The sequence below is a fragment of the Thamnophis sirtalis genome, unplaced genomic scaffold (assembly GCF_051295495.1).
Source record: "Thamnophis sirtalis isolate CommonGarterSnake01/CBP01778 unplaced genomic scaffold, rThaSir2_p1.2 scaffold_3, whole genome shotgun sequence".
Lineage (NCBI taxonomy): Eukaryota > Metazoa > Chordata > Lepidosauria > Squamata > Natricidae > Thamnophis > Thamnophis sirtalis.
The window spans coordinates 14,240,136-14,263,851 of NW_028261383.1; the positions used below are offsets into that span (position 1 = coordinate 14,240,136).

The 23,716-nt window shown below is 45.7% G+C and overlaps 3 protein-coding genes and 1 non-coding gene across 5 annotated transcripts; all 4 read left to right on the plus strand.

Moving 5' to 3' along the window:
• Positions 1-848: 848 nt before the first annotated feature.
• LOC106538158 (uncharacterized) lies at positions 849-7,160 on the plus strand. Of its 2 annotated transcripts, XM_087711333.1 has the most exons (4): positions 849-874; positions 1,283-1,335; positions 3,658-3,765; positions 4,976-7,160. In XM_087711333.1, the coding sequence occupies exons 3-4, from the start codon at positions 3,732-3,734 to the stop codon at positions 5,725-5,727; spliced, it is 786 nt and encodes a 261-aa protein (XP_087567459.1). In that variant the 5' UTR covers positions 849-874; positions 1,283-1,335; positions 3,658-3,731; the 3' UTR covers positions 5,728-7,160. The 2 variants fall into 2 exon arrangements, with proteins under 2 accessions (XP_087567459.1, XP_013908053.2); XM_014052578.2 differs by lacking the exons at positions 849-874; positions 1,283-1,335 and having other exon boundaries at positions 3,549-3,765.
• Positions 7,161-8,138: 978 nt separating this feature from the next.
• Positions 8,139-13,469, plus strand: LOC148047240 (zinc finger and SCAN domain-containing protein 9-like). The gene is made up of 3 exons (XM_087707998.1): positions 8,139-8,186; positions 9,840-10,427; positions 13,335-13,469. The coding sequence occupies exons 2-3, from the start codon at positions 10,014-10,016 to the stop codon at positions 13,467-13,469; spliced, it is 549 nt and encodes a 182-aa protein (XP_087564124.1). The 5' UTR covers positions 8,139-8,186; positions 9,840-10,013.
• Positions 13,470-13,650: 181 nt separating this feature from the next.
• On the plus strand, positions 13,651-17,376 carry LOC106538170 (uncharacterized). The gene is made up of 3 exons (XR_015696110.1): positions 13,651-13,733; positions 15,931-16,057; positions 17,206-17,376. It is a non-coding gene; the product is annotated as an uncharacterized LOC106538170 (transcript).
• A 29-nt stretch (positions 17,377-17,405) lies between these two features.
• LOC148047241 (uncharacterized) lies at positions 17,406-18,528 on the plus strand. Its single transcript, XM_087711324.1, has one exon. The coding sequence runs from the start codon at positions 17,433-17,435 to the stop codon at positions 18,384-18,386; it is 954 nt and encodes a 317-aa protein (XP_087567450.1). The 5' UTR covers positions 17,406-17,432; the 3' UTR covers positions 18,387-18,528.
• Positions 18,529-23,716: the final 5,188 nt, after the last annotated feature.

A 23,716-nucleotide genomic window follows, 5' to 3' on the forward strand; every position in this document is an offset into this window, starting at 1 on the left:
AGCCGAACCCAGAAGGACATTTCTTTCATCAGATGGCACTGAAAAAGTGACTTGCGATGGTTTTTCATACTGAACAACCGCTGCGGCATCCTCACAGCCACAAGATCAAAATCTATATTTATGATGGTTGCAGCATCCCGGCGGCCGTGAGATCCAAATTCAAATGCTTGTCAAATGACTCATGTTTTAAGATGGTCACAGCGTCCTGGAGGGGTCCCACAATCCCCTTTTGCAACCTTCTGACCATCAGAAGTTGATGGGGGAAGCCAGGTTCCCTTAACAACCGGGTTACTTCACAAAATGGAATGCTTCACTTTCACAACCATGGTGAAAAAAGTCGTAAAACGGGGCAAACCTCACTTAAACCTACATTTCACTTAGCAACATAACATTTTGGGCTCAAAATTGGGGTGGTAACTCGAGCACTACCTGCCTAGGGGTTTCATGCATGAGCAAGCAGGGGGTTGGACTAGAAGACCTCCAAGGGCCCTTCCCACTCTGTTATTCCGTTAAATAATTTAAAAAGGAAAACAAAAACCTCCAGACCTTTGATCGCTACTATCCTGATCAGCCCAGATGGCAAAGAGAGCGCAGAAAGAACGAATCTGCAGCTGGAGAACACAACGGAGGGCGGCGATGGAGAACAGCTGTAACGATTTAAAAGATAGGAGCGCGCGGATTCCTAGAGAGGCAGGAAATGGGCATAGCGGGGAAGAGAAGAACCCGCACACACTTGTTTTGGTGTTGCTGGAAAAAAGGGCCGGTGGGGGGGGGAAAGAGGCCTAGCGGACGGAAGGGTAGGTGGCGCGGGGGGGGGGGTGGGATAAAATTGGGGAAAGACGAAAACAATGAATGGATCCATTCGGCAAGTGAGGTCAGGTTGGGGCTGGAAGCGAAATCTGTTTTGGGGGGTCGGGGATGTAAACAGAAGGGTCTCTCCCCCCTCCCCCAGCTTCTTCTGCTATTATTATATAGGCAACGCATGCAGTTGCAAATCGGGGCGATCAGCAGAGTAAATCGGAAGATTAAAAGATTAATTCTATTATCTTAATGTGTGTGTGTGCACGCACGTGCGAATGTATATGCTCACCTATATGCATGCACGTGTATACTCATACATATAGGTAGTCCTCGATTTACGACCACAGTTGAGCCCGCTTGTGGCAGCATTTATAGTATTGTTTCCTATTTCACTTCAGAGTGAACAAGGAGCGAGAGAACTCTATAGGCATGTTTCAGAATAATTTATTTTAGAATAACTAGTTTTTTTTTCTTCCTATAGGACCCTCACGTTTTATTGATCTTGCAGTTTTGAAGAAAGGCCTCCATGCAAAGGTAACAATAACAATTTTATCCCTGCAAGGTAAAGTTGGGGCCTGTGTAAGGTAGAAATCCAGATTAAAGCACAACCAATATGTAGGTGTCTCCATTCTGCTTGAAAATAGCAAAGGGGAGCCTCTCAACCCTTTTAGAAATTAAATAAGACAATTGAAGCTAAAAATGGACATTTAGACTGGCTGGGGAATTCTGAGAGTTGAAATCCACATCGTTTCAAGTTGCTAAAGTTGACAAACTAGCTAATGGGTTCCATCAAAGAATTGCTCTTACTGTTAGGATGTGTTATTTTCCTAACCTTCAGTAACATTTAAAATTTCCCTCCCAAGTACAGGTAGTCATCACCTTACGATCACAATTGAGCCCAAAATTTAGGTTGCTATGTGAGAAATTTGTTAAATGAGTTTTGCCCCATTTTACCACCTTTCTTGCCATGTAAATGAATTACTGCAGTTGTTAAATTAGTAATGCAGTTGTTGGGAGTTGGTAGCAATCCAGCTAGCACACATAATTCAGCTGGATTCCTTTATAGAAGAAACTTATTTATATACAATAATATAAAGCATGATGCAAGTATACAATACCCATGCAGCTCTTGCAACATGGTAGAGAGAAGATGTGACAAGGACAAAAAGCAAGGAATCCAGAACCAGAACCAGAATCGTGCAAGTACAAACGATCTCTTATATACACAGAACAGTTAAGCTAAGCCGGAACCGTGGCACGACAAAACCGTGCTCCACTAAAGCGCGCCCGATTAAACCGCGTCGCTGACGTCATCAGCAGGGCGACAACAGCGACCGCGGAGAAAAAAAGCGCTTTAAATAGCGCTTTGAAAGCAAGCCGATTCAAGTTAAGGTAAGAGTTAGGTTTAGGGTTAGGTTTAGGGTTAGGTTAAGGGTTAGGGTTAGGATTAGGTTTAGGGGGGTTAGGTTTAGGTTTAGGGGTTAATTTTAGCTTTAGCGTTCGCAGCATGCTTTTTTTGTCGCGCTGTGATGACATCAGCTACGCGGTTTCATCGAGCGCGCTTTAGTCGAACGCGGTTTTGTGGTGGAACCGCCACACCCAGGTTCCAAGTCATCTCACATGGCTCAAAACAAATCCTGTGTCTCAGTCACCAAACAGTTCCCATTGGCTGACCTGTTGTTATGGCTATTCCAGTTTATAAGTTCTTATACACTGACAATTAGTAACATGGTTGTTAAGTGAATCTGGCTTCCCCATTGACTTTGCTTGTCAGAAGGTCGCAAAAGGTGATCACATTACCCCGGAGCACTACAAACCATCATAAATGTGAGTCAGTTGTCAAGCATCTGAATGTAAATCTTGTGAACATGGGGATGCTGCAGAATTCATAACTATACAAAATGTTGTCCATGGATGATATCCACAGATGATGGATATCGTAATGTCAGTAGATATCTTGATTAGAGACTTTTCCTTTGATTCCCAGTAATCAATTTGTTTGTCCCAGTAAACAAGTAATCAAGTAATTTGTTTGTTCCCAGTAATCAATTTGTTCCCAGTAATCAATTTGTTTGTTCATAACATCAAATTGAGGTGTCTGTGGAGCTTCTCAGTCATCCAGGTCGTGGTTGTCCCAAAGATGCTTTTTCAAGAGGCAACAGGACTTTCTGGTTTTTCATTGAAGATGTTTAGCTGCAACCTGGATGACTTAGAAGCTGCACAGACACCTCAATTTGATGTTATGAACATCCTGTTAATTTAAAAAATGGAAAGCTGGGAAGTTAAATGGAAAGCTATCAGCCCTTATATAAAAATGTTTGGTAGGTCTAGTGATTGAAGTAGAGAACTATTACAGTGGGGGGGGAGGTTTAGAAACTTTATTAATCGACTTTTACTTAAAAGATGCTATAAAGGTGTAATGTTATTGGAGGATTTTTTTGAAATAGCTAATAAATGCCATTACGTGGTTGTGTCTTTTAAGTATGAATGATTTGAGGTAAAACCATGTTCAAATAATTGTAGTCAAATGAGAATTGTGGTACATTGATAGTAAGATATACAAAGATTTTTGACTTAAAGTGTATAATCTAATATGAACTATAAGTAACGACTGGAAGAAATGCACGAAAGTTATCTGTAACCAATCGACACGCTTTCTACAAGATGTAATGAAGGATGATTCTTTTTTTGTGTTTTTGTTCAATTAAAACAAAAAAAACTAAAAAAAGTATAGAGACTTGCTTGGAAATGCATCCACCTGCCTAGAAAAATTCTAAGATTGGCTGAGTCAGAGGGGTGTCCTGGACCAATACAGTAATATAGAGGAGATAACTGATGTTTCCTCTCTTTTTAGAGGCTGGTGATCTTAGAGGCTGAAGAAGTTGGTTGTTCTCCAAAATCAAAGCCAGAGGGCCCAATGGAAGGAAGTCATGTTGGAGAGCAATGAAACTGTCACTTCTGTGGGTAAGGATGCTTCTTGCACAATTGTTGGAGGCTGAAGTGATGAACTCTTGCTTGTCCTTGTGCGGCATAGAGAGCAGTCTTTCTCCACTTTGACGACTTTAAGATGTGTGGACTTCAACTCCCAGAATTCCCCAGCCAGCATGGGGAACTGTCAGAATTTTCCAGTCAACCGGTGGTCAACCAGCATCTGGCAATTCTGGAAGTTAAAGTCCGCGTAGCTTAAAAGTTGCCAAGATTGAGGAACCCTGATATTGACAATTAGATGAAAAAAGGGATAAAAATGCTCCAGATGAACCTAGACTGATTGCTTCCAGTTTAAAAATTCCAACACAGGTAGCCCTTGAGTAACGACCACAATCGAGCCCAAAATTTGTGTTGCTAAGTGAAACATTTGTTCAGTGAGCTTTACCCCATTTTACAAATTTTGTTGCCATGATTAATAAGTGAACCATTGCATTTGTTAAGTTGGTCACATGATTGTTAAGGGAATCTGGATTCCCCCCATTGACTTGACTTGTCAGAAGGTCACAAAAGCAGATCATATCTCCCCAGGACAATGCAACTGTCATAAATATGAGCCAGTTGCCAAAGCATCTGAATTCTGATCATGTGACCATGGGGATGCTTGCAACAGTCGTAAGTGTGAAAAACGGTCAAAAGTCCTGTTTTTTCAGTGCCGTTTGTAACTTGGAACAGTCACTAAATAAACTGTGGTAAGTCGAGGACTACCTGTACAGTGAAATGCGGAATAGACTGCAAACATGTTGAAATTAAGTTGGGAGATAACCTAGATTTTCGCTGAGAGTGGGAGGGAATGTTAAAGATAAACTTTTAACTTTCTCTCTCTCTCTCTCTCTCTCTCCTTCCTTTCTCCCCTCCCCTCCCCCTCTGTCCTGCCCTCCCTCCCTTTCCCCTCAATTCCCTTCCCTTCATTTTCTCTCTACCTTCCCTTCCCTTTCTTCCCTTCCCTTCCCCTCCTCTCTATCCTTGCCTTCCCTTCATTTTTTCTCTCTTTTCTTCTCTATCCTTCCCTTCATTTTTTCCCTTCCCTTCCCCCCTTCCCTTTCCTTCATTTTTTCTCTTCTCTTCCCTACTCATCTTCTGTATCCTTCCCTTCATTTCTTGTCTTTCCTTCTCTTTTCCCTTCCCTTCATTTTTTCTGTTCCCTTCCGTTCCCTTTTATCTTCTCCTTTCCCTTCCCTTTCCCCAGGTGATTGGCAGGACACTGAAAGTTACGAAGAATGCTCTATGGAGTCATCAGAAACAACCAGCCCTGAAGCAGGAAAGGAGACCTTCCTAAATCCAAAAGAGCCTCCCAAATCATCAACAAACGAGAAGAAACCTTCCACCTTTCAGGATGCCGACATCCACGATCTCCTGGTCCCGCAGGAGGGTCACCAAGGGAAGTGGAGGATCCAGTGTCCCGTGTGCGGGAAGATATGCAAATATAAATCCGACTTCAACCGGCACCGGGTGACCCACACGGGGGAGAAGCCGTATCGCTGTACCGAGTGCGGAAAGAGCTTCAGCGACAGCGGGACTCTGACCGCGCATCAAAGAACCCACACGGGGGAGAAACCGTACAAATGTACCGAGTGCGGGATACGCTTCAATCGGAGCGGGAGCCTCAAGAGGCACAAGAGGACCCACACGGGGGAGAAGCCCTATCAGTGCCTGGAATGCGGCAAATATTTCAGCCTGAAGTCGATCCTGACTACACATCAGAGAACCCACACGGGGGAGAAACCCTTCAAGTGCATGAACTGTGGGAGGAGCTACAGTCGCAAGGGCAGCCTTGATAGGCACCAGCGGGATCACCCAGGGGAGCAGGCCTACATCTGCGTGGAGTGCGGGAAAAGCTTTGTGGTCAGCGATAACCTTCCTGCCTACCGAAATCGCTCCACGGGGGACCAACCCTATAAATGCCTTGATTGTGAAAGCCGAGTGATCAACTTGGTCTAGTTTTGAGGCCTGCTCTCAAAGGTCCAAGCTCCAGATCGAAACCAAAATCAGGACGCGACTCGCTCTGGATTCCCAATGGTTTATTAAGCCGAACAGCTGATTCCGACTAACTACACGCCGGACGATGATCAGCTGATCGTCAGCCGGCTTGCAGTTAGTCAGAATCGGCTGTTTGTCGGCATTGCTTGCAGCCTCCGATGCTCACCGGTCCAATGGCCTTCGGGACATTCTTCCCACCACCCACCTCCGTTTTGGGGTGTGACACCTGCTCTGAGAAGGGGGAAGCCCTCCGAAGGAAGAGAGAGAGAGACACCTTGTAACCTTGTACGGGATAACCTGGTACGGGAAACCAAAACACCCCCCCTTTCCCCCCCCCAAGGGCGCGACTTGAAATCTTTGGGTGAAATCTTCGAGAAGGCTTTGGGTGCGAGTGGCAAATGGCCTTTCCGTCGAAGGGCTCCTACAGGTAGTCCTCGACTTACAACAGTTCATTTAGTGACCGCTCGAAGTCCTTGAAAAAAAGTGACAGGACCGTTTTTCACATTTACGGCCATTGCGACCAGGTTCACGTGACCCAAATTCAACCGCTTAGGCAGTGTTGGTTTTTTTCCTCCGGTCTTGAAATAACTGTGAAATATAAAATAAAGTTAGAAACAACTGTCGAAAGCCGACCCAAGTTATTTTGAAAGTGGAATGACCGCTGCCAAAGAGACTGGCAGCAGGAGGAGGACGATTGTACAGGCAGTCTTCAACTTACAGCCATTTGTTCAGTGTCCATTGACAGTTACAACGGCACTGAAAGAAGGAACCTACGACCGGTTTTCACACCACTGTTGCATCCCTATGGTCATGTGATCAACATCTGAGCACCTGGCCACTGCATGCATTTATGATGGTTAACACACACACACACACACACGGGTCATGCTATCATCATTTTTTTAAACCTTCCCAGCCAGTTTCTGATATGCAAAGTCAATGGGGGAAGCCAATTTCACTTAACGGCCTCACAATTCATGTAACAACTACAGCCGTTCGCTAACTGGCAAAAAAAAAGGTCATTAAATGAAGTGAAACTATTAGCAACTGCCTTGATTAGCATCAGAAACTTTGGACTCTGTTGTGGTTGTAAGTTGAATACCTATAACGAACTGCTGCCTTGGCCTCAAGAAGGTTTGCAGGGTGTGTCTGTGTTTATTTTTTTAGAGGGGGCATTAGTGAAATCACCCACCTTGCTAACTTTGGGAAAGAAGGCGATTCTTTGTCTTTGGCCAATGAAGCCGATGTGCAGAGATGATGGAACAAGGCAATAAAAACAAGATTTGGGGAACGGGTAGAGAAACAGACTCATTTTTAGGAAGCCGGGCTGGAGAGAAAAGGATAAGCTCTCTTTGCTAGAATCATAAATCAGGCATTCGTCCAGGGAAGGCGGGTTGAATATTGTGGGAGCAGAAACACCAGAGTCACCAACATTTCAAATGTTAACATCAGCTGGGTTTTAGAGAATAGAGTAGAGTAGAATAAGAATAGAGTAGAAATATAGTGGAGTAGAATAAGAATAGAGTAAGTAGAATAGAACAGAGCAACAGAACAGACCTTGGAGGTCTTCTAGTTCAATCCCCTGCTCAGTCAGGAAACCCTATGCCATTCCAGGCAGTTGCTGACTTGGAGAACCAAGGAGTGTGAGTTGGCTGGTGTGGAGATTTCATAGAGCTGGCTATCAAGACCGACAGCCAATTTCTCACCTATAATATTCTTCCCTTGTGGCTTGGCAAAGAAAAGGGCGTTGGTGTAGTGGGATGCAAAGAGGGAGAGGAATGGGCTCCCAAGTTTTTTAGGTCCCCGTGAGACATTGCTCCCCACCTCAAGGACACCCAGAGCAGGTGCCACAGCGCTCTGTACATGGATTCTACTTCGTTGCATACAGCTCTCAAAGGGTCAACAACTCCAATATACACTACATGAACATGACTAGATAAATGGATAAATGCAGAAGGATGCATACATCCCTGTATATTATGTGACACAGCAACATCACAGTCTAGTTTTGAAAAAGATGTTTAAAATCTCCAGTCTCTTCCCTGTTGGAAGTGTTTGCTTTCTTCCAGTAAAGGAAAAAAGATGAAAACAACGTTAAGAGCCACAAAAGGAGACCAGAACATTTTGTATCTGTGGCTCCAAAGAAGCAGGTGTAAAAACTCAAGGGCTCTATAAGGCACCCCTAACACAGGGCGATATAGCCCTGTTTGATCTTGGCAGCCTCTGGCTTCTGAAACGAGCAACGCATGCGCCGGAGGGCTCTGCCCCTCGTTGCAACCGGGGGTCTTTCTCTTTAGGTAAGAGGTAATCGCCTAGAGCGTCTCGCCTCTCTAGGAAGGAGGGCTTGTTCGCCTTTCTTCCCAGCTTCTTGGAGCCAAGGCAGGCGTGGGAGTTTCTCCCAGGATCGGAGACGGGAGAGTGTGAGTTGCAGCCGCTCCTTTCACGCGCGAAAGCATCGTGGAAAGCAAAAAAAAAAGCAAGCAAACAACCAATGCATTTTCTGGGAAAACTGGGAAGGAGCTTGAGGAATGATGGGGGAAAAGGCTCCCTTCTGCTCTCCAGCAGAATATAGAAGTGGGGTGCGTGGGAAAGGGGAAGGGGTGGGGGGGCGCCTGGAGGATTGCCTCCCCTGCCCCGCCCGTGGCTCAGCGCCTGCCACGATCCTAACTCTTGCTAGCTGCCCCCCATCCCCGGATCTCCCTGCTCCCCACGTAGCCCGTTTCCTGACCTCGGATGCTGCTGCTGGTGCATAAAATCCCTGGAGGGTCGCAGGCTCAGCCTCCCACCTCAAGGGAACAGGTCTGATGGGGGTTAGAACGCAGAATAACAGAGTTGGAAGGGGACTTGGAGGTCATCTAGTCCACACACACACCCAGGCAACATCAAGTATCCCCCCCCCCCATTTAAGAGATTCAGACTGAAATTAGATTGGAGCCCACTGGGGTTCATCAGAGAGTTCAAGTTAAGTGCCATGAAAACAGACTGGAGCAGGTAAGAATGTTTAGTCTTGGGGAGGGGGAAGGCAATCAAGAGGGATATAATATCCCTGTTGAAGCATTTGATGATTCCCCCATAGAAGAGAGAAAAGGTTTTGTCCTGGATTGTCCCACGTTGCAAAATAAGTAGTTGAATTTGTCAAAAATGTTATGATAATGTTGAAACTGTCAAACTGTCTTTGAATAACAGAGTTGGAAGGGGCCTTGTAGGTCATCTATTCTAGTCCAACCTCCTGCTCAAGCAGGAGACCCTATATATCATGTACAATAAGTGGCTGTCTAGTTTCTTCTTGAAGGCCTCCAGTGATAAAGCACCCACAACCTCTGGAGGCAAGCCGTTCCACTAACTAATTGTCCTCACCATCAGAATAATTATCCTTATTTCTAAGTTAAATATCTCCTTAATCAGTTTCCATCCATTATTCCCAGTTTTGCCTTTGGGTGCTTTGGAAAATAAGTTGACTTCTTTGTTGTGGCAGCCCCTCAAATACTATTGCTATCATGTCACCTCTAGTCTTTCTTTTCTCTAGACAAAGGTAAAGGTTCCTCTTGCACATATGTGCTGGTCATTCCCGACTCTAGGGGGCAATGCTCATCTCCTTTTCAAAGCCGAAGAGCCAGCATTGTCCGAATACGTCTCTGTGATCATGTGGCTGGCATGACTAAATGCTGAAGGCACATGGAATGCTGTTACCTTCCCACCAAAGGTGGTTCCTATTTTTCTACTTGTATTTTTTACATGCTTTCGAACTGCTAGGTTGACAGAAACTGGGATAAGTAAAGGGAGCTCACTCCGTTATGCGGTGCTAGGGATTCGAACAGCTGAACTGCCTACCTTTTGATTGACAAGCTTAGCGTCTTAGCCACTGAGCCACCGTGTTCCATTCTCTAGCTATGTCCAATTCCTGTCCTTCATGTTTTTTTCTCCCATACCAGGAGACAAAAAAGCCGTAGGCCCACAGACTTTGGCTCTGCAAAGGTATTTATTACATAATCAAGTGGACCAAAGGGACTAAAACTGTCTGGACGGGACCGTCATCCACTGTACTTCTGATTATTTTTCTCTTTTTTCCTTAGACCATCTTACTTCGTGTATCAGATCTTTGCTTTTGGAGATAAATGACTGTCTTTGTGAGATCCATCTGCAACCTCTTCATGCAGTTCAACATTTTAAGAGCGAAAGTGACTTTGTAGAGATAGCGGGGGGAAAATTCACCCTGTTGGAAACTACACCGGAGTTAGAAAGATAAAATGGACGTCGAAAGGCCAGCAGGACTGGGAGGCACAAAAGGCCCCGCTGCCTTTGAGGATGGGACTAGTAGCGTGTCATGGAAAAACACCAGGCAGAAGATCCTGCATGAGGAAACCGTCAGTTCCGACGTCCATCGCTTGTTCTTCAGGAATTTCTGCTATCAAAAGGCCAAGGGGCCCAGAGAGGTTTGCAGCCAACTCCACCAGCTTTGCCACCAGTGGCTGAAGCCAGAAAGCAGCACCAAAGCTCAGATGGTGGACATGGTGGTGCTGGAAGAGTTCCTGGCTGTCCTGCCTCCAGAAATGGAGAGCTGGGTGAGGGAATGTAGAGCGAAGACTTGTTCCCAGGCGGTGGCCCTGGCCGAAGGCTTCCTCCTGAGTCAAGCAACGGATGAGGGGCTAGTAGAGAAGCAGGTGAGAGGTTTTTGTGGCCTGCCAGCAGTCGGTGGAGCTGGCAGCAGATTTGGACAGTGAGGAGGTTGGGGAGGAACATGGGCGAGTCCTGGAGTCTGGGGAAGGCTCTGATGAGGGCTCTGTGTTGGAGGCAGAGAGGGGGCCAGGGCCATCTGGCAGTTCTCAGCTGTTGCAGAGTCAGACATCAGTGAGGGAGACGAACAACTGGAGCCTGTTCCCAGTGTGCGCATGCGCAGAGTTGCCAGATGAAGGGAACAGCTAAAGAACAGGGGTTGACTTGGAAGTAAGGCCAGACAATGAATGGCTCCTCCCAGAGGAAATAAAAGAGGAGCGAAAGGGGAGTGGAGTTTGCAGGAGACAGTTCACTTAATTGATTCATGACTCTCCGAGACTCCTTGCCAACTTTTGCAGATATGGCCTGGCAGCTCTCCAAGCCAGATAAGGTCTGTGACTGTAAATCCTCCCTTGAAAGACTTTGCTGGATGTGAACGAGCAGAATTCACAGTCAATTAATAAAAGAGTTTTTTTTAACCGGGACCCGGAGTTCACTTCATGCTCTCAGGAAGTCTGGGTCAGAACAAGAGGTTTCATCCTGGCATGGAGCAGGGATCTCAAACTCAAGGCCTGCGGGCCAGATCTGTCCCATGGGGTGCTTAGATCTGGCCTGCAGGGCCGCCCTGGAAACATTGAAGGACCGGCCCACGGTGTCTCTGCCAGTAAAAACGGAGCTTGGAAGGGCTGTCTGCTATCCTCCCAAGCTCTGTTTTCAACTGTGACGGCTTCCTGCAACCCTTTGCCAGCAAAAATGGAGCTCAGGAAGGCTGCACACAGCCCTCCCGAGCTCTGTTTTCGCTGGGGGAGCGGTCAAGGCACCCCAGGCACCTCCAGCATGAGTGACATCGAGCTGGCCACGCCCACACGGACATGTCCACCCTGCGAGGTCAAACACAACGCTGATGTGGCCATCAATGAAATCGAGTTTGACACCCCTGTCATGGAGTAAGAACAAGACTTATCCTTGTTTTAGGAAATGCTTCACTGTTTTATTATTTCAAGCAAATGGTTTAGTTTTAGCACTTGGGAAGGAAAAAAAAACAGAGGCACAATTATAGGAACAGGCCCAGCGGGAGAAGTTGGGAGAAAGATATTAGTGTCCTGGTAGTTCACCAATTAAGTAGGAGCCAGCAATGTGCCACAGCCGCCAAAAAAAAGCCAATGCAGTCTTAGACTGCATCAGTGAAGGTCCATGCTGAGAATACCAGATATAATTGTAGCCGTCGGACCACAGCTGGAATACGTGCACTGGGTCCAGCTTTGATTGACACCATGCAAGAGGAATGCTGAGAAACTGGAAACGGACAGAGAAGAACAACAAAGGTTGAGGGGGCTGGAGTTTAAATCCTAGAAAGAGGAGCTAGAGAACAGGGCACGTTTCGTCTAACGAAGGGAAGGAGGTGGAGAACCAAGGGAGTAGTCCTCCAACATTTAGGGGCTGTCAAAGGGATGAGGGCATAGATTGATTCTCTGTAGGACAAGGAATACTTCATATCTATCTTTACAATGGGAGATGCAAAGTCAAAATAAAGGAGGAATTTCCTCACTGTGCGAGTTTTTTAGCAGTGGAGCAGCCTGTCCTCTGGAGTGCTGCGTGCTCGTATACTGGAGGTTTTCAAGTCATTTCAATCAATCAATCAGAACAGAGCTGAAGGGATCTTGAAGGTCTTCTAGTCCAGCCCCCTGCTCAAGCATACAGTTGCCCATCCAGTCTTTGCTCAAAAACCTCCAGTGATGAAGCCCCCAGAACTTCTGAAGGCAAAGCTGTTCTGCTGGTTTATTGTTCTCACCGCTAGGATGTTTCTACTTTATTCCAGGTTGCTTCTCTCCTTGGTTAGTTTCCATCCATTGTTTCTTATCCTGCCCTCTGGTGCTTTGTAGAATAAATTGACCCCCTCCTCCTCTTTTTGGCAGCCTCTCAAATACTGGAATCCTGCTATCATGTCACCCCTAGTCCTTGTCTCTAGATTAGCCATATCTAATTCCTGCAATTCCTGATCTTCATGTTGATCTGAGATGTTTGAGGATTGGACTAAAAAACCTCCAAGATGCCTCCCAATGCTAGGATTCCATGCTGATTCTACAGGAACAAGGGGAATAGCAATAGCAGTTAGACTTATATACCGCTTCATAGGGCTTTCAGCCCTCTCTAAGTGGTTTACAGAGTCAGCATATTGCCCCCAACAACAATCCGGATCCTCATTTTACCCACCTCGGAAGGATGGAAGGCTGAGTCAACCTTGAGCTGGTGAGATTAGAACCACTGAACTGCAGATAACAGCTGAAGTGGCCTGCAGTACTGCACCCTAACGGTTCCACCACAAAACCGCGTTTGACTAAAGCGCGCTCGACGAAACTGCGTAGCTGACGTCATCACAGTGCGACGAAAAAAGCACGCTGTAAACGCTAAAGCTAAAATTAACCCCTAAACCTAAACCTAACCCCCCTAAACCTAATCCTAAACCTAACCCTAAACCTAACCCTTAACCTAACCCTAAACCTAACCCTAACCCTTAACCTAACCCTAAACCTAACCCTTACCTTAACTTGAATCGGCTTGCTTTCAAAGCGCTATTTAAAGCACCCTTTTTTCCCCGCGGTCGCTGTTGTCGCCCTGCTGATGACGTCAGCAACGCGGTTTAATCGGGCGCGCTTTAGTGGAGCGCGGTTTTGTCGTGCCACGCACCCTAACCACTGCGCCACCTCGGCTCTTGATACCCAAGCCCAATTCCACCCCAAGGATAGACAGAGGCTACAAAGTTAGGAGTGGATGAAAATAATTCCATCCACCTTGTGTGTCCTCATCCCATCTCCTCCATTCCCCTTTCCCCCCTTTTCTGGCTGGTGATTCAGGTGCCAGAAGCATTGGCGGAGATGGTCTCAGCACAACACAAAGAAAGGGAAGATTTGTCCACTTCTTCTCGGCAGCAGCTGTTTGGGAAGATCTCCAAGGAGGATCCAACTCGGGTCACCTCCCGATGTAAGTGAAGGTATTTTATCCCGTAGAAGCAACAGAGCTATGGCTCCTTTCATTGAAATACATCTCAATGAATTTTTTTTTCCATTCAAATATTTTGTCAGCAGGCAAGAATTTGTTAGGATGATAAAGCTCCCCAGAAGATATTTAGCTTTCAAATATTCATTTCCGACACCTTTTTCTTGCTCGTAGGGAACGGAAAGGCGTCGGAGGTAATCCCTGAAACACCTCCCATTTGTGATGAAGCAGAAACAGAGTTTGGGTCTCCATCTCAGGTAGGGGACGATTCTTCACAGCGGAAGAGATTTGGGGTGGGGGGAAGTTCCAAGTCCTTGCCATGGAATTTAGAGCAATTGTTCTTTAGCAAGGGAAGGTAATACAAATTAAAATTTATTTACTTGATGAATAGTTTATTTACTGAAATGAAGGCAGCTGGACTGAAGAAGCTTCTTGGATGAGAAGCAAAACATTTTCAATGAAAAGCAAAGAAAGTCCAGTTGCCTTTTGAAAAATCACCTTTGGGACAACCATGAGAATCTCCATAATCCATAATAAAATGTTTTTTTGTTTCTTGTCAGCTATAAAAATAGCAAAAAAGCAAGGAAGCGGTTCTTATTACTGTTAAAAAGGTAACCGTTCCCCTCGCACATATGTGCTAGTCACTCCCGACTCTAGGGGGTGGTGCTCATCTCCGTTTCAAAGCCAAAGAGCCAATTCTGTCCGAAGACCTCTTGTGGTCATGTGGCCGGCATGACTAAATGCCGAAGGCGCACGGAACACTGTTACCTTCCCATCAAAGGTGGTTCCTATTTTTCTACTTGCATTTTTTACATCTTTTCGAAGTGCTATGTTTGCAGAAACTAGGACAAGTTAAGGGAGCTCACTCCGTTATGCGGCGCTAGGGATTTGAACAGCCGAACTACCGACCTCATCCCCCACCTTATTACTATTACTTATAGCTTATTGTTCTAAATGCATTTGTTTTCTGTTGTATAGATCAAACCCAGTTATATCAGGGAATTAGAATGATAGCTTTAATCGTATACGTGAGCAGATCAGCCTAACAGTTAGTATTCTACGGTGAAAATTTGCCACGTTAAAATCCTTCAAACAATGTTAAATGTCTTCTGTGATCAGAGATTTGGGAAGGATTTGAACAAGAAATTATATTTGTCAGGCAAATTGATATCAGTCAAGCCATTTAGGTATTCACATAAATTTGTCTCCCAAGTTGTGCCAGGAGGAAATGTCAGCCATAAACTTTAGAGGTGCTGATGGCGTGACCCGACAAATGCGCGATAGACATATGCGTGCCGACAAAATAGCACCGATTAAAATCAAAATCAAAATCGCAACAACAAATTCGCGACGATAAAATCGCGACGACAAAAGCACGATGACAAGCACAATAAAATCCAAAAAAATACTGTCACTGTTTGATTAGCAAATTTGATTCGCGAATTACTGTTACTGTTTGATTAGCTAATTAGTTCAATGTGACCACGCACCATTTAAAAACTCAGCAGTAAAAATTTATTATGTCACTAAATAATTTGAATTAATTTAGATGTCAATATTATGACATACGGCACGCAGATAGTCCGTAAGATCACCCGTCGATATCGAAATCCTTCGTACAGCAGTTGTTGTTTTCCTTTCTGTGACTTAATAATATCCATGGCTTCAGTATAACTAAAACGTATTATTCAACTGATATGCGCTGACTGCATTATAACATACGTTGTAACATACGTAGACGCGTCCCACTATGTTAAAGGCCCAGCACACTCACTGGGCTGTCTATAGTTTGTTGATGACACGATTTTGTCATCGTGCATTTGTCGGCGCACTATTGTCGAAAATCAGTTGGCGATTTTAACGGCGCTCATTTGTCCGTCACGGTTTTGTCGGCGCGCATATGTCTGTCACACATTTGTCGGTGAACCGGTGATGGGACAGTTGTATTCCTGTGAGCATTTTGGTTATAGCATTCCGGGCCAAGGGAGGGCTTGGTCAAAGTTGCTTCATTGTGGTATTCCAGCCTGGATTAAGAATTCCAGTTTTTGTGCACATAGAGCACCAATGTCAAGATTTGAGAGGCAGATTTTTAAAAAAATCAGTAATATAACAGAACAACCGAATAACAAATTTGGGAGAAACCTTGGAGGTCTTCTAGTCCAACCCCCTGCTCAAGCAGGAAACCCTATACCATTTCAGACAAACAATTGTCCAATCTCTTCTTAAAAGCCTCCAGTGTTGGAGCATTTACAACTTCTGGAAGCAAGTTGATTAATTGTTCTCACTGTCAGGAAATTTCTCCTTGTTCTAGGTTGGTTCTGCTTATCTTTAAGAAAAAGCCTGTTTCCTCCAGGGCCAAATTTGCTTTTTTAGAATGTGTCAAAACGAGGAACAGAACTTTCAAGAAATCCTTCCTGGGTCTTCTCTTAAAAGAACATTTTCTTCCACTTTCAGGCCTTGGTGTCCTTTGAGGAGGTGGCTGTGTATTTTGTGGAGGAGGAGTGGGAGATTCTGGATTCCAACCAAAAAGCTTTGCACAGGGAAGTCATGCTGGAAAATTCTCAACACGTGACCGCTCTGGGTACGTGACCGTTTCTTTGCTCTGGGTTGGATTCATTTGCGGAATAACCTTTGTGGTCGGAAGTATTCGGAGGACATCTTCCAGATAGTAGAAGACAGTCTGCTTATCTGTTTATTTTCCTTCTTTATGTGACATTTGTCACCTCAATCTAGTTTCCCAATCCTTCTGGGTTGGCGGCCTGGCGTGAGGGGAGGGAGTGAAGAGGGGACGGTTTTGTGGGAGGGCATGCATGGAGCTCTGCCCGGCTGGAGAGAGGGGTTGCGTGAGCGCCTGTTCCCTCCTACGCGCTCCGAGCATAACTTATTCTCCTGCTTCCAAACTCCAAAACTCGGCTGCTGAGTCTTCCAGCAACAGCCGCTCTAGGAGTGAGCTCTATGGTTGTGGGCCGGCTGCTGGAAGACTCTCTTCCAGAAGACTCTCTGTCCAGCAGCTGGCCCACAACCATAGAGCTCTATGCACTGACCTAGGGGGTATCTCTATGCACTGACCTAGGGGGTATCCCAGCCACGGGAGCTGGGGAGTGGGCAGAGTGCCACATGCCTTGGTGTCTAAGGGATACCCCCTAGGCCAGTGAATGGCGCTCTGCCCGGCTGGAGAGGGGGTTTGCTGAGCGGATGCTCATGAGCGTGGTCACCTTATGGCTGCTTCACCCCTGAGGCTATGCCCGGCTTTTCGGGAGCCCGCTCGCAAGAGAGCAGCCGCCTGGCAACTCCCGTCTCCGGCCAGGCAGAACGCCACTCCCTAACCTAGCGGTATCCCGAAGGTGCCAAGCAACGTGAGCAACTTTCCCCCCACCCCGGCTTCTGCGGCTTGGCGCCTTCGGAATACCGCTAGGTCAGTGAGCAGGGGGCTTATTTTCAGGGGTGGGCTTATATTTTTGCCCACGCAAAAAATGTGGCAAGGCATTAGTTTCAGGACAGGTCGTATTTTCGGGGAAACACAGTAGGATTGAGCTCCCAGCCTATTGATTGCGAGGCTCCACCTCTTGCCTAAGCTGTGCATTATGAAGAAAAAATGTTGGCCCTCAGCATCTGAAACTGTAACATTTTACGGTTTCAGGATAGTTCCTTCTTCTCTGTGCGTATATAGTCTATTTTTGTGGTAAACCTAATTCTATTTCTGCTCTTTTTCTTTGCTTTCTAAAACAGCCTGTGAACAGGAATCAGAAAATTATAAGGAGGAGAACGCAGCATGGTTGCAAACAGCCCCAAACGAAGTGGAGGAAGAGACGTTTGGAAATAAAGAGGAAACAAACAGTAGTGAGAAAACCTGCGATGTAAATGGAAAGCAGAATTCCTGCCCATTGGGAGGCATGGAAGTACCCGATACCCCGAATGAAGAGTGCAGAGAGGGCATCGGTGAGAGCAGCGACCTCATGAAGCATGAAGGAATCCACAGCGGGCAGAAGCCGTACGTATGCATGGATTGTGGTAAGAGCTTCTGGCAGAGAGCTCAGTTCAGGATCCACGAAAGAATCCACACTGGAGAGACACCGTTTAAGTGTGCCGAGTGTGGAAAGGGCTTCACGGTGAGAGGTCACCTTATCAACCACGAAAGAATCCACACGGGGGAGAAGCCCTTCAAGTGCATGGACTGCGGCAAGAGCTTCAGTCACAACAGTGCTCTTTCTCGTCACGAAAGGACCCACACCGGGGAGAAGCCTTTCAAGTGCACGGACTGTGGAAAGGGCTTCTGTCATGGAGGCAAACTTCGGATCCACGAAAGAATCCACACAGGGGAGAAACCGTTTAAATGTACGGAGTGTGGAAAGGGTTTCAGCATGACGGGGCACCTTGCGAATCATGAAAGGATCCACACAGGGGAGAAGCCCTTTAAATGCATGGACTGCGGCAAGAGTTTCAACCAGAACAGCAGCCTAATGACCCACAAAAGAATCCACACGGGGGAGAAGCCATATCATTGTCTGGAATGTGGAAAGAGCTTTAGTCACAACAGTGCCCTTACTCGTCACGAAAGGACCCACACCGGGGAGAAACCTTTTGAGTGCCCAGACTGTGGAAAGAGTTTCAGTCAAAACAGCAGCCTAATGACACACAAAAGAATCCACACGGGGGAGAAGCCGTATCGCTGTCTGGAGTGTGGAAAAAGCTTTAGTCACAACAGTGCTCTTACTCGCCACGAGAGGATCCACACCGGGGAGAAACCTTTTGAGTGCCCAGACTGTGGAAAGAGTTTCAGTCAAAACAGCAGCCTAATGGCCCACAAAAGAATCCACACGGGGGAGAAGCCGTATCAATGTCTGGAGTGTGGAAAGAGCTTCTGTCAGAGTGGCCAATATATGATGCACAAAAGGATCCACACAGGATAGACGCCAAATGCATGGTGTGTGTGTACGACTTTATTCCAGTAGTAAATGTATGAAACAAAAAAATCAACCAGAGAGAAGCCATCTGGATCCTTGAAGTGCAGGAGTGAATTTTGTATCAAATGAAAGGTCAAGGAAGAATATGTGATGTTAGAGCACATGACATAATCAGTGTGATTATAAATGCCTTGGAGTGAGGGAAAAGGACTCCAGATAGTGCTTGACTTATGGGCAGGGCACAGAAATAACATAGGCAGCTGGCCGTTCAAACGGCCCCTTTATTGCTCCAAATGTCTCCATACGCGCCCATGTTTCTGGCAAGTCCCAGAGCAGAAGTGATGACACACCACTCACACTCCAAGCAGCCTCTGGCTGCAAATAGTCCAGCCCAATGCTTTCCCTTCCCCTCTTGGGTTTGTGAGCTGCCCTGGGAATAGGGCGGCATATAAATAAAACGAAACCTAAAACCTAAACCTAAATGCTGTCAGCACCACAGCTGCAAAGCAAGAAATCCAGCAGGGCAACTCCAGGAATCAAAGGAGCAAGGCAAGGATCCAAAAATCCACAAAGATTGCAAGGAATTCAGGAAAGTTCAAACATCAGCACTCAACACTCCACGAATTCAGCGTTTGTTCCCAACAAATGACTCTCCCCACAGCGTTTCCTTCAGCTCTTCTCCCGAGTAGGCGGGTTAGCCTGTGCTATTCTCGCCTTCTCTCCACTCTCCGTGCTTGAGTATCAGGAGGGGCAGTTTCTGCTCCTCCTCTGAGCTCTGCCTCTCATTGCTCACTGCTTAGTGTCTCTTGGTCATCCTGCCTCCATTCCTCCTTGCCTTCAAGCTGTCCTAATTCTGAAAGGCTCTGGCCTGACTGGGCCTGCTCTCCCCATTCTCCAAAGCCAACAAAGCCGCCCCCTCGATTTCAGTCCAGTTCCAGCTTGTCTTCCCCCGCAGATTCAGGATCCGATGGGGGCATGACAGCTTACAACTATTTAGAGATTGTTCAGTTATGATAGCATTGGGGGGAAAAGGCTTATGATCGGTCCTCGCACTTATGACCATTGCAGCATCCCCACAGTCATGTGATCAAAATTTACGACGGTTGCGGCATCCCTTTATTGCAGCCAGGTAGGTGCTAATTCCACAGCCCTTTGACCAGTTTCCAGGGGGGTGTGTGTGTGTTTCTTGCCCCTAAACTAAAGTACATTTAATAATTGCCCTAGTGTTACTTCTATTATTTCATCCTAATTTTAATCTTATCTTTTGGGCACAATCATTTTCTATCCAAATCAGCCAATCTTGCTCATAATTCCCATACCTCTTCCCTGGTACTGTAGATGTCAAGCCAGCCTCCCTCAGCAACCAAGAAAGAAACCACTTAACTCCATTTCGTAGAATTAAGAGTACTTTTACTGGTTATGAAGGGAAAGCAGCTAAGCAAAGCAAGATCTGAGGCAAAAGCGCGCATAATCATAGGTATCAATGTGTGACCCAACCCCCTCTCCCTGGTAACCCCATCCTTAGTCCAATTTGCAAATCCCTTAGGTGTCACGTGAGTTCCATCTTCAAAAAGCATCATCAGGTTGGTAAGCAGGACAGTTGGCCTTGGCGGCCCCAATCACTATCTCCAGCATGCGCAATAGATGGTGAGAACAAAACTCCCTTTTCACAATCTCTCCTATACTTAAAACTTCCCTTCCCAAATACCAGCCCCGCCCCTCCCCGTTTCAATGGCAGCTGAAAGCAAGTAGCAAAACGGAGGCTGACATTAGATACCGTAACACGTCGAAACCTTTGTTGGTATGCGAGATTATATCACATTGGTATATTCTGTTTCCCCAGAAATAAGACCTCCCCGGATAATAAGTCCAATTGAGCTTTTGAGCGCATGCGCTAATATAAGCCCTCCCTTGAAAATAAACCTTTCCTGAAAATATTGCAACACAGCAACAGCCATGAGGTGACCCCACTCACCGCCTCCTATACCTCAAAAATAATAAGACTTCCCCAAAAATAAGGCCAAGTGCTTATTTTGGGGGGTCAAAAGAAAATAAGACCCTATCTTATTTTTGGGGAAACATGGTAGTATCACATTTTTAACGTAATAGCAATAGCACATAGACTTATATACCACTTCACAGTGCTTTACAGTCCTCTCTCAGTGGTTTACAAAGTAAGCGTATTGCCCCCCAACAATCTGGATCCTCATTTTACTGACCTCGGAGGGATGGAAGGCTGAGTCAATCTTGAGCTGGTCAGGATCGAACTGCCAAACTGCACTCAGTTGGCAGTCGTCAGAAGTAGCTTGTAGTACTGCATTCTAACCACTGCGCCACCAGGGCTTATAATAACAATAGTAAGAAAACTAGCATTTACCCAGGCCACCCATGGGAGGTGGTATTCAGCCAATTCTGACAGGTTCTGGAGAACTGGTAGCAGAAATTTTGAGTAGTTTGTAGAACGGGCAAATAGGCTGGCCACGCCCCTGCTACCTCCCAGCCTCCTAGCTGATCTTCTTTTGTTGCCCTGAACAGGAGAACAGAGCTGGAAAGCAGGTTAGTGGGGTGGGAAGGGAATGGGGGATTTTGCAATAACCTTCCCTCAGGAGTGGGGAGGAAATGGGGATTTTGCAGTATCCTTCAACTGCCGTGCCCACAAAGCCACACCCACAGAACCGGTAGTTAAAAAAAAATTAATCCCACCACTGACACCCATCCTCAGGTGTTTAAAAGATGTAGTAACCTATTTTTGTATCTTGGGGTCTGGCTCCGCTTCCAAACTGTTCAATAGCCATTGAAAAGAAAGAGAACACTCTTGGCCCTTATTTATTGATATTTACCTTGTGATAAGATGGGCGGTCAATAAATTTAATAAATAAATATTTCGTATTTCTTAACTGCCCATGTTCCTGAAAGAAAGATCCAGCAATCCTCTCATGCTTTTCCTGTCAGCGTTCCAAATATCAAGCAGAATTAAATCAGAGTCCAAGGCAGAGTTATCCTTAAAGTTCCAATTTAATAAAACAGACATGTTGGCATCGAGCTATGGAATCCCAATTCTGAAACTTCCTGGGATTCCACCCAGTTTAAACTTCAAGATCTTGTCCCCCCATGCCCACAAATCCATCACATGGTCCAATCCTCTTCTTCCTCACTAGGACTCCACCCAGCTGGTTCCGGTCAGATGCCAAGATGCAGAGACAAAGAATAACCTTGAGCTTCTAGAAAGGAATTTCTTATTTTGAAAACAACACATTCTACCCCTTGCTATTCCCCCCGCCCCTTAATGAGAGTGTGGCAGGCCAAAGATTCTTAAAGGAAGTGCTGCAGGCCTGACATTTCTTATCCCAACTGATCCTTCCACCCAGCCTCCCTGCAAATCCACTTATCTTAACCACGCCCTTTCTTGCTAATGTTGTGTTGGCATTTCTGTAATGGTATGAGCCCAAGAATCAGGATCTAATGGATTTTCTAACTGTTCCAGCCTTCCTTCTGTCTTAATATTAGGTTGAGACTGAACAGCTGCATTCACAAAATAAACAGTGCCCTTGGCATCCCCAGCAGTAAGAGAGTCACTTCCCTCTTTACTTGCCTAGTATATACTCTGATTCGTGGTCTCGTTTCTGAAATCAACATGCTGGGAAGTGCTTGCAGAGTAGGAGACCTAAAATATGTGAACCTGACTCTCCTTCTAATGGCCAGTTCTTTTCCCCTTTTACATTCCTACCACTTATGGGTCACATTGAGTCTGAGACAATCCCAAGGCTTCCACCAGTCAGGTTTTCTGTACCACCAACAATTGGATTGACCAATTCAATAGACACTAAACTATGGAAACTTGGACAGTGGATTGGGTTTTTGTATCTCCCTTTGATGGCTAGGGGAAAGTTTTGTTTTTCAAAAGGAAAGTTTACAAATAAAAAGGAAACGTAAATTCTAAGTGTCTTCAGAAATTCCTCTATATTAACTATTTTCTACAAGCTGTTTACAGTACATTCTTTAAAGTCCACTTTTAGACAGAATAACTTTATTGTCACTTTGAATGTACACTAATCGGCATACATTAAAATGAAATTTTGTTGCATAAAGCTCTCAGAGGATCTCCCCCTCTAATATACTCTACATAAACATGACAAGATAAATAAATAAATACAGGTACAGACAGAATTATGCATATACCCACATATATAACACAGAGAAACAACACAATAGTTTGGATGTGTATATGTACATGGCGAGAAAAACGAAGCTTGTGAGTTTACCAGAAGGATGGCATAAGGAACAAAGCAGAATGTGATATTCCTGCTAGAAAAAACTTTGAAACCTCCTCCCAGTGGGGAGCAACAGAAACAGACCATCAATGGGGTGTGTGGAGTCTCTAACAATCTTATAGTTTCACTATAATCTTACATCTTTCTATTCTGTATCTGATATATTTGTTTATTGCTGACTCCTCTATTTCTCTGAGCAGGTTCAGACCAGTTCTGGAGAACCGGTAGCAGAAATTTTGAATAGTTTGGAGAACCAGTAAATACAACCTCTGGCTGGTCCTGATCCCATCTATTCTCTGCCTCCCGAGTCCCAGCTGATTGGGAGGAAATGAGGATTTTGCAGTAACCTTCCCCTGGCGTGGGGAGGTGTTGTGGCCCAGCAGGAGCTGTTGGAGCTGGCGATGGACTCCGATAGAGAGGAACCCTATGAGTCTGCTATGGAAGATGTGGAGGACCCTGGGCAGGGTTCAGATTCAGAGTAGGGACCAGAGAGGCTGGTTGGCCACCAGGAGGCGCCTGAGGCATGGAGCAGTGGGGAAGATCAAAGGGAGTTTGTCCCTGACGCCAGGCAACGAAGGGCGGAGAAACGGAGGCAGCAGTTACGGAGACAGACTCATAAGAGATAATCAAGCCCAGGTGGTTGTGGCTTGGCCCCTCCCAAGAGAGTATATGAGAAAACTTTGGGAGGAGTCCTTTTGCAGGACACAACCATTAGTAATAATCTGGAGAACTCCTTGTCTGGTCTGCCCTGTGTCCCATGTCTGTTGGAATCTGGGTTTCTGCCAACTTCTTGCCATTGAGTCGTGTCTGGGCTTTCAGCCAACAGGATTATAATTGCTGTGAATAAAGAGTGGCAAACAGCCAAGTCCGTGTCTGCGTTCATTACCGGACGGAGGGGGCCCAGAAAAGGGAGGGAATGGCGATTTTCAGTATCCTTCCTCTGCCACGTCCACTATATATATATATATATATATATATATATATATATATATGTATGTATGTATGTATGTATGTATGTATGTATGTATGTATGTGTATATATATATATATATATATATGTATATG

Coding starts and splice junctions, on each gene's coding strand:
- LOC106538158 (XM_087711333.1), top strand. CDS start 3,732: ATGTTGGAGAGCAATGAAACTGTCACTTCTGTGG. Junction 3,766..4,975: donor TGAAACTGTCACTTCTGTGG/GTAAGGATGCTT, acceptor CCCTTTCCCCAG/GTGATTGGCAGGACACTGAA.
- LOC148047241 (XM_087711324.1), top strand. CDS start 17,433: ATGAAGCATGAAGGAATCCACAGCGGGCAGAAGCCGTACGTATGCATG.
- LOC148047240 (XM_087707998.1), top strand. CDS start 10,014: ATGGACGTCGAAAGGCCAGCAGGACTGGGAGGCACAAAAGGCCCCGCT. Junction 10,428..13,334: donor AGGGGCTAGTAGAGAAGCAG/GTGAGAGGTTTT, acceptor CTGGTGATTCAG/GTGCCAGAAGCATTGGCGGA.